The sequence below is a fragment of the Rhopalosiphum maidis genome, chromosome 1 (assembly GCF_003676215.2).
Source record: "Rhopalosiphum maidis isolate BTI-1 chromosome 1, ASM367621v3, whole genome shotgun sequence".
Lineage (NCBI taxonomy): Eukaryota > Metazoa > Arthropoda > Insecta > Hemiptera > Aphididae > Rhopalosiphum > Rhopalosiphum maidis.
This window is the reverse complement of record NC_040877.1, coordinates 74,545,427-74,561,258: the sequence shown is the minus strand read 5'-3', so window position 1 is coordinate 74,561,258 and position 15,832 is coordinate 74,545,427. Positions and strand designations below refer to the sequence as shown.

At 24.2% G+C, this 15,832-nt stretch overlaps 1 protein-coding gene across 1 annotated transcript; it reads left to right on the top strand.

Moving 5' to 3' along the window:
- Nucleotides 1–4,112: 4,112 nt before the first annotated feature.
- On the top strand, nt 4,113–10,433 carry LOC113549606. Its single transcript, XM_026950990.1, has 12 exons — nt 4,113–4,270; nt 5,433–5,441; nt 6,634–6,660; nt 6,913–6,954; nt 7,587–7,649; nt 8,274–8,321; nt 8,629–8,667; nt 9,149–9,157; nt 9,390–9,422; nt 9,579–9,593; nt 10,020–10,028; nt 10,209–10,433. Exons 1-12 carry the CDS (start codon nt 4,192–4,194, stop codon nt 10,241–10,243), a joined length of 408 nt encoding a protein of 135 aa, XP_026806791.1. The 5' UTR covers nt 4,113–4,191; the 3' UTR covers nt 10,244–10,433.
- Nucleotides 10,434–15,832: the final 5,399 nt, after the last annotated feature.

The window sequence follows — 15,832 nt, the reverse complement described above, 5'->3', positions numbered from 1 at the left end:
CTTTTTCTTTTCATTGTTACCTGTTACTGGTTTGAGTTCTATTCGCATATATTATATTATATTTTTATAGAACAGTAAATATTTAAAAAAAATTATTCAATGTATATATAACAGAATAAAATAGATTAAATTAAATTTAATCTGTCCTGTTGTATAATTATTATCATTGTTAGAAATCAATAATTGTATAGAGAATGTGGGTATTATAGAAATGCACCCCGCTGAATCCGATATCGATAAAAAAGGCCGGCCTATACCTCGCGTATTCCACTTTTATATTTTATTTTTGAGGCAAAATATTTTTGATTGCAGCTGTTACTAACTGTGTATTGAATTTTATTTTCGTTAATAACATAATAATTATGAACTTTTGATAAATGATAATGTATCTAAAAATATTAAAATATTATTATAAATAGCGCATGCAAGTCGAAGACGACCTAAAAAATGTCAAGTCTGCACTCTGCATTCTGTACAACACCACAACACTTGGTACCTACCTAATAAGATAATAAGAAGTGGTTGTAATATATCGTGTATCGATGCTATCTGGAAACAGAAACGCATTGACCGTTGCTTGAGTCTGATGTACCTAGTACCTACTCAAAGTTTATAGATACCTACTAATGATATGCTATAATTAACATTGTGATTTGCGGACCGGTTGATTAATAATATTGAACAATACATTATGTATCGTTTCCGCCGTTGTTTCAAAGAACATATTATATAATTTACTGGACGCTAAACGGGCGGAATGATAATATTCAATTGGTAACAAGTCAAACGTTATCATGAGCGGAAATCATAAAGTCACAGCAGCAGCGTAAAAAGCAACTACAGCAAAAAAAAAAAAAGACGAGTGAAAGAATAAGAACAAGGACGTGACCAAGAAGATCGACTATGCGCGACTACGATTCGGATTATTCTAATGCCGTTCTGGACGTCCGCATATATATTATATACCGTGTCGTCGAACTTTTCGCAAAGTTGGTGGACCGGGTACAGTCTAACTTGTAGTAACTTGGCCGATGGCGTACGTACAATAATTAATTTAGTGGCCGGTAACGCTGTCAAATTGACACGGACATAGTTCGATACATAGGTCAGTGGTCGGCCACACAGCCGCTGGGTCGACATAATTGATAATAAAAATATAAAATATACGTACAAAATTAAAATTCCCACGAATTAATGATTTTGATTTATAACAAAATAATTTTAACATAGTTATTTTATTGTTTAAATTTAAATTAGTAGTCTTGTACAAATTTGAACTTTTTCAAATAGCTATAGAAAATATTGTTTTTACATTTTTTAGTTTTAGTATGAGATACTTACGAAGAATATTATGTTACATTTTCAACTCTAAGGTATAAACAGAAATTTTTTTATGAATTTCTAATTACAAAATAGCTTGTTATTTTCGAGATTTTGACGAATTTTATCAAAATTCTAGCTTTAAATGCATATAAAAAATAATTTGTCTATGTATTTTTAATATTTTTATAAAGATATAAGAACAACTTATATAGGACCTTGTATCAAATTTTCAAGAATTTTGACCGTGAATAATTTTTTTTAAGCTCAAAAAGGTAAAAAATTTTAAAAATAATATAATATAAATATTTGGTAAAAATTTCAAGTATCTATTATTATTATTTTTTGAAAACAACAAAATATCGTTTGGGAAAAAATAATTATTAAACGGTTGAAATATTTATCATTTTATAGTTCAAATTGACAAATGATTTTCCAATGAAATTTGTTAAAACAATGAATGATTAAATACAAATTAGGGTAATATTTTATTTCATAGTTTTATTACCGTTATTGGCCGTTTATTGTAAATTATCATGCCATTCCTAATAAATTGTTCTCGAGGCGATATCTGTATATGCTATATGGCGACAATTTTTAATCCATCATAAATTGCTTTTCATTCTCTGTAATTATTGACGGATTGTCAAGTGAGACAGAGAATGTAATTCGTTGACTATTGAAGTGGTATAGAAATCAAGGTGATAACTACTAAAATTACTTTTTTTTTTAAATGTAACGAATGTGCTAAAATTATTTAGACGTTTATCCTTTAATTATTTTACCTACATAGACAGAAATAGATCCATTGTACATATTTTTATTTTTATCGTAGGTAACTGTAATTATTGCCTTTATGTGCCAAATAATAATATAATAATATCATAAATATATTACTTGTATATTTTATACTATATACAGTTTGATGTAGGTGTATCTTAGATTTTGATTTTTGATTGTATATGCACTATGCAGGTATATATTTTATGTATTGTTTTTAAACTAATTTGTCTTAAATAATAATACATATAAGTAGGTATATACATGTATATATTTATATTTATATAAATAGGAAAAAATGATTTCATCGTATTATAAATATACTAATTACAATAATTTTTAAATTGCATAGATATATGAGGCTTCTAATTAAATTTATAACTGTAATAATATTAATTATTATTGCTTAACATTAAATTTTAATTTTGAATATTGAAAAACAAATTTGTTTATTTTTTATTTCAATAAATAATTTATACGTAAGAATATAAGATGCACAATATAAGCTTATATTCTATTAAGGGTTGGAGTTGACATGAAGGAGTTGATTCATTCATTAGCGACTCTTAACTCGATTCATTTTTTTTTAACAATTATTTGTTTTGAGACGATCATAAGGGATATGAGTTGTATTAATAGTAAGTCATGGCACCACTTTCTTTTTAACCTGCAATGAGGATTTTCCGGAAGTGTTAGGTTGGACAGATCTTTTATAAGAGCTTTGGTTAGGATGATTTTGGAATTATTTGTGGAAGCATGTAAAAAGAAGTGTGCTTACAGCTTACTCACTGACAGTTGTCAGTAGTTTTCATACAAAAATCGTTAAGTAGGTATATAGTGTTTCATAATTGATTGGATGTATATGACGGGGCGTTAAAGAAACGTCGTAGTGATATATTTTGAAATGTTTGGATTTTGTTAATATTAGAATTAGACCATAAGTCTATGTAGGCTTGAGGAGGATTTTGTATATTTGTATTTTAGATTTTTAAGATTGATGCTAAAATTTTTAAATAGGAGAAGGCTGAGCTAAGTAAACGGGAATTAAGCGTCAGTCATTTGGTACAGACGTGGTTAATCTATATCAATCATTTGTTTAGGTTTAATCCTAACTCAAATTCCTAAGTACCTACTAAGTACCTGGTACAAAACTATATTGGATGTATCAGACATATATCAGTGATTACTAAGACCAATGTAATATTTTAAGGTTGTTCTTTTGTTCAATTTTTCATTAACTATTGCATTTTATGGTATATATACACTTATTTTTTAATTGAATGATCAATCTTCTATTATGAATTATGATTAAACCACTTCAACTTAAAGTTTTTTTTCTACCCATTTTTGGGGGAGGAGCAGTTGCTTCTAATATTCTTATAACAAGCCGCCCCCGCGTGATCTTAATTCGTCTCACTTTCGAGCTTAGTAACCCACTGTCCCCAAAATCCCAAAATATCTATTCCGATTAGAAAAAAAGTAACAACCGTAAATATTATATTGATAAGTATTATAGCGTGTACGGTATGCTTAAACTGTACGTCTGCACATTGATACACACATACATTTTATACTGTTGACAGTGTAAACCATTATAGGAAAATAGACAATATAGTCTATAGTCCAGAGATAAAAATGATATAAAAGTAAGGATATGTACATATATTTTTTTGTTTTTTTTGTTCCTTGCCATTACATATACTATATAGTCACACATACATAATTCACACTTGTATACATCAGTGAAAATCCAATATATTCATCGTTCTGGTTCGGAATCTAAAATAATTTAAAAAATGTGGTGTTGTTGTTAGTAAGTATTGCTGGTATAGTTGATTGTGTTTTGCCATATGTGTAGAGTGCACCTTATTTTTTAATACATCTTAAAAAATTAAAACTTAAATTAATATTTTAATATAATATTATTTGTATAACATACATATATTAAATGTTTACGTAGTTTTTAATTTCTCAACACCAACGTATTATATTGTATCAGTTCAGAGAATAACCTTATAAGTTTATATTATTCATTGCACAGCAAAATTAATGCTTGTTCTTTTTAGTTCAGATAATCATTAAGTAATAACTATGATAACTTATAAAGTTTTAATAACATTAACTGCATTTATAATTATAAGTTATGGTTGTCCTCCAAGTAAAGAAGAAGGTAATAACAATCAATAATTTGGAATTAAATTAAAATCAAGTAAAGCACAGAATACTAATATATTTTATTGTAATAGTGAAATCCAGTTATCAATCTATTAACCATCGTAAAATAGATGTATCTAATACATGAATATATAATGTAAAAGAAATGTTTTAAATACAAAATGTGAACACTACATTTCATTATCTAATATCACTAAGTATATTAAAGACAAAATATAATTTTTTGTGTAAATTGAAAAATTTCCTTGAAATATATTTTAAAATTGACATTAATATATTATCCTAACATATCTTATATAGGTAAATTCACATCTTCTTGATAAAATTGATTTTTCTATTGCGTGAAAATAATGTTTCACTGCACAATATTGATAATATAAATTAATACAGTTAAAATTAAATATAACGAACTTCTATTTTACGAAATTTTCTGTTTAACCAAAAATTTTTAATATTTTCAATGAACTATCATTGACCTTCATTGTTAATGAATACGTAAATCTATTTAACAAATTCCTTCATATTACGAATTTGTTTGTTGCTTATTCGACTTCGTTATATGGAAGTTCCGCTGTATTTCATCGATTCATATAATGGATAAATTTAGTTTTATACTTTACGTGTAATAGTTACACTATGTATATTGTATATATATCTTGTATACAAATTATTTATTAAATGTATTAGAAATGTATGAAGTATTTATCATTATAATTTGTATTTTTACAATTTTGTGTTTCCCAAGTTAAACTAACCTAAACATTTTTTTCATACTTCCGTCATTTTTCAATCCAATAATTCATAGTATTAGTATATAATATTTTTTTAAATAAAATTCAGTAAGTACTCTAAATTTAAATTTTCAATGTTTGTATAAAGTCCTAACATTCCCAGTATCGATTTAAATTTTATTTTTTCATTCCTGTAGTTGTCCAGTTATTCAGATTTGACTGTTCTCAGGCTTATTTTGTTAATTAATATAACATATATATATTTTTTGATGTAGGAATGCTAACCCTCCTCAATCCCAATCCTAGGGAGGGAAGTGGCTGGTTTCGTCATACCCGTTATACGAGTGAAATTATAGGTTTCCATTGAGCGGAATTTAATGTAATTAATAATTATATTTATTTTATTTAATCATGTTTATGATCTAGAGTGCTGTGGTAAGGAATTATATTAGCATAAAATACATTTTTTAGTTTAATTGCGTAACATGATCATTATATAGCAGTGATAATTCAAAACACTCTACTCTATCCATTCATACCACACTTTTTTTTTACAATCTGTAAAATTTTGATCGGAGCGATATCTTTATATTGATTTTACAATGATATGTATGTTCATTCGTTTTTTTTTCTGTCCATCAAAAATAAAATAAAAAGGTGGTTAATGCCGTTACAAGATACCGATTTATTGTATAGCTGGTGTTGAGTGGGTTACTGTAATGGATGTGTAAAATTAGAATTCAACGATATATAATATTATTGTTTGAGAAAAATGATTCTGAGTAGAAATGGTCTATCAGATCGTTAAGCACAATTCATGATTTGTTATTATATAACTGATTTTACCAATATGTAATGTATTCTAATATTAGAACCACAGTAGGCTAAATACATTTTTTCCGAAAGCATCGCCATTCATTTTATTATTATAAATTAAAATAATAATAAATGTAATTTATGCAATATTATATTATTATTATTATGAACTTTTGAATTTAAACCACTATTCTATAAAAATAGATAAAATTAATTTAATGGGAAGAAAAATGTATTTAACATTATTGTTCTTTAAAAAATCTAAAAACCTAACCTAACCTTATTGTCCATAAATACTTCGAATAGATATTTTGTAAATTATATGTATAGAAAATGTTAATTTGAACATGTCTTAATGACATATTTTTCTAGCGTTGTTAACGAAACAACTACCAAAACTCGAAATCGAAGCAGTTTTGTAATCTCAAAAATGGATAAGTGTCCCCCCTCCAAAAAAAAAAAACATAAAACACATCATTATAAAGTCAATAATACACCAGTCGCTCCTCTCAGAATATACATTTCTAAGTATTTTCATTTTTTAAAAGTTGTGGAAACAGGAAAATTTTTTTGTAATAATTTAAAAATGTTATTTTTGTGTTTGATTTCATCATAATTATAATTTATAATTTGTTTCTAAATAGTATTTATTATCAATGAAATTATGGATTTAGCATTATGATAGTTGGAACTAACATTAATTAATTTTAGATTATGATTTATTTAACTATTGTCATATTTTTGTAAATCATTTCAATAAAAAAATTTAACATTGTTCATATAATATTTTTATGTCATAAATGTCTAACAGCTGAATTAAATAGTGTTGATTTTTCGGGTATGTATAAGTTTTTGAAAACAAAATGTTAGTTGTAGCTATTAATTATATTAATTAATAGTATTTTAAATTTTGTTAGTTCAACGTATTTGTCGTTTAGTGTTATAACTTTTTTTTTTTATGTACAATCTGTACAAACTTTTTTTTAACGGTCATAAGAAATCAACCGAATAGAAAAAACATTTTAGTCTTAGACGCAAGACCGTGAATTAGAAAGTGTTAATAAACGTATGATATATTTTATTTACATAGATAGTAATGGATTTTTGAACCTGTGTATTATAAGGTCATTTGGTAAGTAATTTAGAGTGAAAATTATCTATTAAAAGTAAATACAATATATTTAATAAAGTTTTATTTTACTAAATGATACATTTGATTGCATTTTTTTTTGATGAAACTGATAATTAAAATACTTCAAGTTACAATAATTTATAGCATGTTAGTTTGGGTACATTTAAAAATCAAATTTCATTTGATTTCATGTAAATACCATATTGCCGCAATTGGTGGACGGATGAAATTTTATAATTTTCTCCAGTTTTTTAACTCCATATAAATATATTTCTGGATTATTTTATTTTTTTTTATATACTTAATAGGTCACATTATACAGAATTCTCCATAAATTGTTTTCTTTTGAAAACTCCTAATTTTTATCTTTACCGGTTTTCGTATATGATTAGGTTGTATTTTTATATAAATCGATCTAATATATTTTCTGCAAAAATGTACATGGTAAATTTATTTATAATTTTAAAATGATTGAGTCCATTATTCCAGGATTAATTTGTTGTAGAGTTAAGGAGATATCTCATTGTCGTTTGTATCTTGATTGTAGTATGTTATGCAACAAATTGTTATTTCATGAATTTTACAACAATGTACATGTGTGGATTGTTCTCATGAAAAATTGACTATTTCAGACTTTGAATCTGACGTTTTAAGCTATCTGAAAGAAAAAGTTCCTGGAGATAATGATCTAAGTGGTGAGTTTACAATTATTATGGTGATTTATAGAGTAGTGTGGTTTATGATGTGATAAGAATCACACTTTTTAGCATTTTAAATTTGGCCTATAATACCAATTTATTTAAATATGGTTGAAGATGTTATAATGGGAACCTAAGAGAAACTTGTTTTTATCTTAAGTCATTGTTTAACGTGTTATTCAAATGCCGATGTCCTTAGTTTTCATTAATTATTAACCAATCAATTCAAATCAATAAAACTAAAAAAAATTAAACATGTCTGTGCTATTTTTCATTATCTGTAGTTCCTATGGCATATTTCAATTAATTTTATTATAAGACTATGACAAAATAACATGTATCTATCTTAAGAATTTTACTGCATTCACATCAGGCCAATATTTATAGTCGTTACAGCAATAATTTCATAGTAGAAAATTTGAAAAAATTACAAAAAACCACATTGAATTTTATAGCTTGACGTATGTGTTTAATAAATATTTTATCAATTATGAAAAATGTTGTGTAGTTAAAAATAATATATATTAATAGGATTCATATAAATATAATATGTGTGGAAATTACAAATGTTAATCATATAATTACGTAACAATAAAAATTATGAAATATTAAATTTTGTAGAATATATAAAAGAATTCGTAAAAGAACACTTTGATATAAAATCTTTTCGTAAGTAGTCAAGTAGATATTTCTTTAATGTCAATGTTATCATGATTATAATATATTTACATAATTAGTTCTTAAAATTGAAACAATTAATTGCACTAAATTGTTTGTGTAGAATGTTTAAAGAAAAGGATAACCTGATTAAATATTATATTTTTAATTTGTTTATATAATTGATAATTTCTCAACTGGGAATTTTCATTCATCAAAATATGTTTGATTTTCTTTTAACTTTTAGACTATTTTCTTTTTATGTCAACTAATACACATTGTATATTATGTTTTTAATTAAAATATATGTGTTTATAAGATGGTCTAATGAAACCAAAAGAATTTTGTCAATATCGTCGTAAGTAATATTATAAACGAATAAAAATAAAATAAAATAATTTTTTTATAATTTTATTACGATAAACTACTATAGTTTTTACACCAATAATAACTTCAGAATAATTTTTTTATTATTTATGATTTATGATACGTATATTATGTAAATAGCTTAAAGTTGAAAATAATCGTGATCAAAATTTAATTTTGATATTTTAAAATTTCTGTATAGAATTATTTTGAGGAATCTCAAATTATATTGTCGAGCTTTTTGAACCACATCAACTATTTAAAATTTCTTTTAATTATATATTTTACAATGTGAATTAATATTATTTAATTATAATAGATATGATATTTTGCAGAAGAATATATTTTTATTATTAGTTTATAATATTCTTAAAACTTGTAGACATAAAAACGAAAACATTATTGCTTAAATGTATTTTAGATTTAATAATTTATAATAAAATATATCAATGGGAATTATATTGTAATTTAAGGGAATGAAGGTAAGTCCAATATAATGTTACAATTATTACAATATAAAAAATAATTTAAATGTTGAGCTACCTAAATTTGTCAAAAGAAGTTTTGTTAAATCATACGCTTTGAATAATATTTGATTGATAAAATATACGGTAAGGAGAATTTATTTTTAAGAAAATTAATTAGTATATTTTATAACAAATCAATATTCAAAAATTTACATTTAATTAATATCAAATTATATTTATATGCTAGAGCTTCTATATAAATGGAAAGCTATTTTACCAGGTAATATTATAATATTTACTAGATTAATTTTAACAATAAAAAGATTTTAATAATTAGCTAATAACCAGTTTGTTGCCACTAAAATCCAATATTATAACAAATTTATAAACATCTTAATAATTTATAATTATTTAATATTTGATTATATTTGTATAGTCTTTATGTATCACGGTAAGACAATAAATTAGATTATTATTATATAGTACATTTTGTGGTGGCATTATGGATTTTATTAAAAAATATTAGAGAGAAAGAGATCATCAACATCCATTCTTATAGAAAATAGGAAATATACACCAAAAAATTTATTAATATCGTCAGAATAGTTAATCACGTAGAAACTATTTCCTAGCCAAATCCTCAACAATGACTGCTTAATAAAAAACGAACATTTTCTATTAAATAATATAATATTTAAATAACAAAAATGTACTTATTCCATCATTACACCAATATACATCATAGTCTATGTTCATTGAATAACCCAATCATTAAATATACCAAATCGAACTATATCCCTGAAAAATTCAAAATCTTCCTTATTTTTATGATACATTAAAACGTATTAATCAAATTATTTTGTTTAAAAATATATAGACATTAAAGGTAAGTTCATAAATATTCCACAATTATGTTATCTACATTCTAAAACTAGATCCCTCATTATTAATTGCAATAATTATAATTAACATTATTTTGCCATTAAAATTCAATATTATGACAATTTTGTAAACATCTAATAATTTATAAATCATAATTTTTTAATATTTGATTTAATTTATGTAGGGAAAATAAACTATTTCAGTAAGAATACAAATTAGATTATTATAATAAATTATTAGTTATGAACAATATTATGAATTGATGAAATATAAGGGGGCGGGGTTGTGATAAATTTTGTTTTCAAATAATGTGTTATATTATTGGATAAATGCACTAATGATGTGAATGAGGAGTGAAAGGAAAGAAAAACTGTACAGTGTACAGTAAGAAAAGTATAATTCATGAAATGTAGTCATGAGATTGTTGTGGCACGACGAATATTACAGATGGAAGAATCAAGTACTATAGATTAATGGTAGAGAAAATAGTGATTTGCTTTAGAAAAAAATCTAGAAGAGGACCAAATAAGAGAAATGGTGGTTGAAAGACCTCATGTAACTGGGAATTTATCAAATTTTTATGTACTCCAAAATTTTGGATTTAATAATTGGAATATCTTGGAATCAAAGTTATTGTTACTCTAATTGGAGTTTAATTAAGCCTGATTTGAATTCGGTCATTAGTTTTAGTACTATAACAAAGTTAATTAGATTCAGATTACACCTACAATTACTACTGAATTAACAATTTATAGGTATTCTGCTTTGGACCTACACTTTTTTACTTACAATATAACTATAGAACTATAATACACGTACACCTGTGTATCTCATATAATCAATTACATCGATTAATCACTAGTTTAAACTTTCCCGCGATCATATATCACTCATTATGAATTTTATTTAAAAAAAGATATGTATATACTTAACCAAATTAAACCGAGGGACTTTTCCGTAAATGAATTTCTTAACCAGGTCTTTGTCAGGGATAATTACAAATAAATTAAATACTTTTCTGAAAAATATTTGTTTAATTTACATATGTCAATTACTTGTAGATTGTAAAAGTAAGATAACCGTTATTTTATTAAATAGTTTTTAATCCTATCAATAGTGATATAAAAGTTATTTTTCAAACATATTTTACAGCTTAAGTTCTAGTTATTGAATTTTAAAATAGATCAGTTCAAATTAAAGTAGATTAAAAAATAATCTATTAAGCACTCTTGATAATCATAATATTTCCTCTACTTTAGTAACTTGTGTATTATTTTTATGATGATAAGGTGATATTAAAATCAATAACTGATAACTCAATAAGAACATCATAATGAACAAATTTTATTATAATGATTCTATTGCATATGTTATAGTAAAAAATCAAAAAAACCTCAGAATTGCTCACAAGCCTTAGAAAAAGTGATTTATCTCGGTTTTTGTTCAAACCTCATTTGGGCAAAACCATAGTAAAGAGACTTTTATCGTAAGAGCAAAACCGTAACGTCTTAATTGCCTTATACCTACACTAATATTAAATATAAATAATTATAAAATAAATATTATTTTACATATATAATCAAATACGCTTATTGAATAATAATAAAAGTATAATGATATAAGGTACTCGTACTATGTTAATTCAAATAATTATAATGTTTTATGCATTTAATTATTAAAATATGATAAAAATATATTTTTGTTTAATTTTTTACATTTGCATCATCTCCTCGCAGTCATAGTGAACTTGGTTTTGAAAAAACAAAATATAAATTCTCGTTCTCCAGTTAATTAATTTTGATTACTCAGATTCCTCGGTACATCATTCTTAGTAACCAATAAATTGTTCTTTGCAATGAAATATCTGGTTTTTGCTTATAGTGATGACAAAATTCAATGTTTGGTACCTATTTTATAAAATCAATTGCTAGTCATTCTTAATATTATACCTAACACGTTATTTGCATCGACATTCCTCTTTTTTAACTCATGTCACTAATCCATCAAAAGCTTTTTCCACTGTTCTTTTAAAATGTTTGATTTCAAATCGGTTTTCTAATTATTTTTGCATTTTTATTTTGAATTAGGTACTACAAATTGTACTAAATTATTTTCGTTATTTTCATTGTTTATTATATCATTGGTTAATAATGACATATTTTCAAAACACGGTTTAATTATGTGGGGGTTTTTGTACCCATATAATATATCAAGTTGATAAAATACGATAGCATTATAACAACGATAAGTCAATAAATTAAAACAATTTTAACTTTTGCCCTTAACAAATACATTTTTTATTCATTAAATTATTATTCTTTAATTATTATGATAATAATTAATGATGCTAATATCAATATTATTTTTTGAAATATTAATTTTTAAACAGAAAAGATACTAAAAATATATCAAAGCAAGTATATTATTACTACTGTTATAAATATAACTTTTATACAAAAAAAATATAACCAATATAATAGTTTCAACGTGGATCATAAAATATTAGTATCACAATTTAATGAGGAATATTAATCATTAAATAACATACAAAATAAATGAAATAAATTGGATATTAAAGAATAATCTGAAAATTATATTTTTTTTTAATAGGCAAGAGTCCATATAAAAATGTAATGAAATCATACGACTTAGGTAAAAATTTTATAACAATCAATATTTTTGTAATTTTATTTGTTAAATAAAAATTAATTATCATACACTTCCTCGATAAATGGGCATGACAATCTTTTATTTCACGTGTCAGCAAATTGCTGTATGGTTTAGTAGACTATCTACAAGCTAATACGAAATAGTCATATACAAGACATAATTCTAATTAAAATTTTCATATTATATATTGTAGATTCGAAAGGCGAAGTGGGAAAAGGTAAACATAAAGATAAAATTAAAATGAAAATGTTTTTCTTGAAACCATATATTATTTATAGTAAATCGATGAATAGTGCTAAATTTAACTGAACCTAACCAAATTAAACATTAAGCTAATGGCTAGAATAAAGATTTATGAACTTTTTTTTTCATTGTTATAGAAATCATAAAAATATGGCCAAGTAATTTAAATTTATATAACTATTCTAGAATTTAAAGTTTAAAATAAAAATTTTATTTTATTTTATATCATGTATTATAAAAAAAGTTCACTTATTGCTTCGAATAAAAAAGTATTCCCGGCGTTGGCCGATTCGACAATTGTCTTAAAATTCATAAAAAAACTGCAAAAATTGAAATCTTCAATTGTCTAGAAATTACTGTCTAAATATGACTGTTTTCACGCACATTCCCCAAAACTCCCTAGAGACGTTAAAAACTAAATTTTTAATATAAATATATTATTTAACAATAGTAGTTATTTATTATTTCTTAGTTAAATTTTCATCATACCCCAACCAATAAGAAAATCAATGATATTATCAACCTACATAAATTATTTTTAAAACATCAGTTGTGTAAAATTAACATTTACTTAAATTATAAATTATACTAAACGTTTTAAGTACAAAGGCAAAATGATCTACCTAGTTATTGAATGTAATTTTAGGGCATTTCACATTCCCTAATAATTTATATTAAAAATAATTTATATTTATAAATTCTTATTACCAATATATTTGAAATAAAACATTATTTGTTTCAGAACCTGTACTAGATTACCATAATTTTTTAATAAAACGATTTAATGAAATGCATGACATATGTACGTATTCTTGTGCAAAATAATAATATAATAATTATATTTTAGTTAAATAATAAAATAATTGCATAACATTATTCAAACGTGCGTTTAACTAAGCAGCCGTATTATAGTAATTATAGTGAATTTTTAACAAAATTGACTCAAAATATATAGGACAACAAACGGTTTTATATATATAATTTGAGAATTTTAAATAGCTAAAATAAGATATTAAACGAATAACCTTTTGATCAAATTTATTATTGTTTCTAGACGAGCGTTATTATTACTGGACTACAAAAAAATGGTGTATGAAAAAATTTCATATTCAAGAAAAGGTTTTAAGCAGCACGAAGATATTGGAATAAATATTGGTTTTATTGTAATATTATTTATAACTTTCGTTGTATTTTCAATACATATTTATAAAATATAAATTAAACAGGGTACCTATATATAACTTCCTTTCTGGTATATATTAATTATAAAGTTTATTATACATGTAACTAAGTCGTTGTTTTTAAATTATTTATCTATTTCATTCAAACACACAATACTTAGATAACCAAATAAACTAAATGTATGAATATATTAAATGTATAATAGATACAATAATATAGCTATTATTATAAATTTACAAAAATATATCGTAAATTGTTTACGAAAAATATTTTGCAAAATGTTCTTATTTAAAAATATTTGACTATAAAAAAAATTTAAACTACAACATTTTAATACTCTTTTCATAAACAAAGGTAGATACTTCAAAAAATATTTTTTTAATCAATCTTAATTTTCTTTTTATTCTTTGTAACTATTGACGGATTGTCAAGTGAGACAGAGAAAGTGATTCGTTGACTATTGAAGAAGTGGTATAGAAATCAACGCGATCACTACTAAAATCAACTTTTTTAAAATGTTATGAGTGTTCTAAAATTATTTAGGCGTTTATCCTTTAATAATTTTACCCACATAGACAGATATGGATGCATTGTAAATATTTTTAACTTTATTGTAGGTAACTGTAAATTCCTTTATGTACCAAATAATAATATAATGATATATATATTTTATACTATGTACAGTTTGATGTAGGTGTATTATGCACTATGCAGGTGCAACGTATATATTTTATACATTTTTTTTTTAAACTACTTTGTTTTAAATATACAATATAGGTATGTATAAATATAAAAGTAAATCGGAAAAAATGATTTTATTTTATTACCTAGTATTACAATAATTTTTAAATTGCATAGATATATGAGGTTTTTAATTAAATTTATAATTAATATGAATTGTTCTTGCTAAACATTAAAATTTAATTTTGAATATTAAAAAACGAATTTGTTTTATTTCAATAAATAATTTATACGAAAGAATATAAGAACACAATATATGCGAATATTCTGTTAAGAGTTGGAGTTGACGTGAAGGGGTTGATTCATTCATAAGCGACTTTTGAATTGATTCATTTTTTTTGTTTAAATTATTTATTTTGAGACGATCGTAAGGGATTTATACATTATAAATAAAGTCAATAATAACTCCTAGTCTTATTAGTTATATTAAATTAATCGATGACTTTGAAATGTCGAATAATAGGTATATAGACGTATTACTAACGTGACCTCAGTGGTGGCTTGAGTTTTCAAAACTCAGCGAGCAAGTTGCTTCTAGTATTCTTGTAACAAACCGCCCCTGCTTGATCTCAATTCGTCTTGCTTTCGAGCTTTGTGTCCCACTGTCCCCAAAGACCCCAAAAATATCTATTCCGCTTTGAAAAAAAGCAACAACCGAAAATATTATATTGATAAGTATTAAAGCGTATACAATATACTTATACTGTACGTCTGCACATTGATACACACATACATTTTATACTGTTGACAGTGTAAACCCTCATAGGGAAATAGGCAATATAGTCTATAGTCCAGAGATAAAAATGATACAAAAATAAGTATAAGTACATTTATTTTTTTGTTGGTTTTTAATTCATTTTATTTTTGGTTTGTTCTTTGCCATTACATATACTATATAGGCACATATACATAATTCACACTTGTATACATCAGTGAAAATCCAATATATTCATCGTTCTGGTTCGGAATCTA

What these genes read in the sequence shown, in the direction of transcription:
- LOC113549606 (XM_026950990.1), top strand. Translation starts at nt 4,192, where the DNA reads ATGATAACTTATAAAGTTTTAATAACATTAACTGCATTTATAATTATA. An exon ending in GTGTATTATAAGGTCATTTG is followed by an intron (nt 6,955 to 7,586) that starts GTAAGTAATTTA and finishes TGACTATTTCAG; the next exon opens with ACTTTGAATCTGACGTTTTA. An exon ending in CTTTGATATAAAATCTTTTC is followed by an intron (nt 8,322 to 8,628) that starts GTAAGTAGTCAA and finishes TGTGTTTATAAG; the next exon opens with ATGGTCTAATGAAACCAAAA.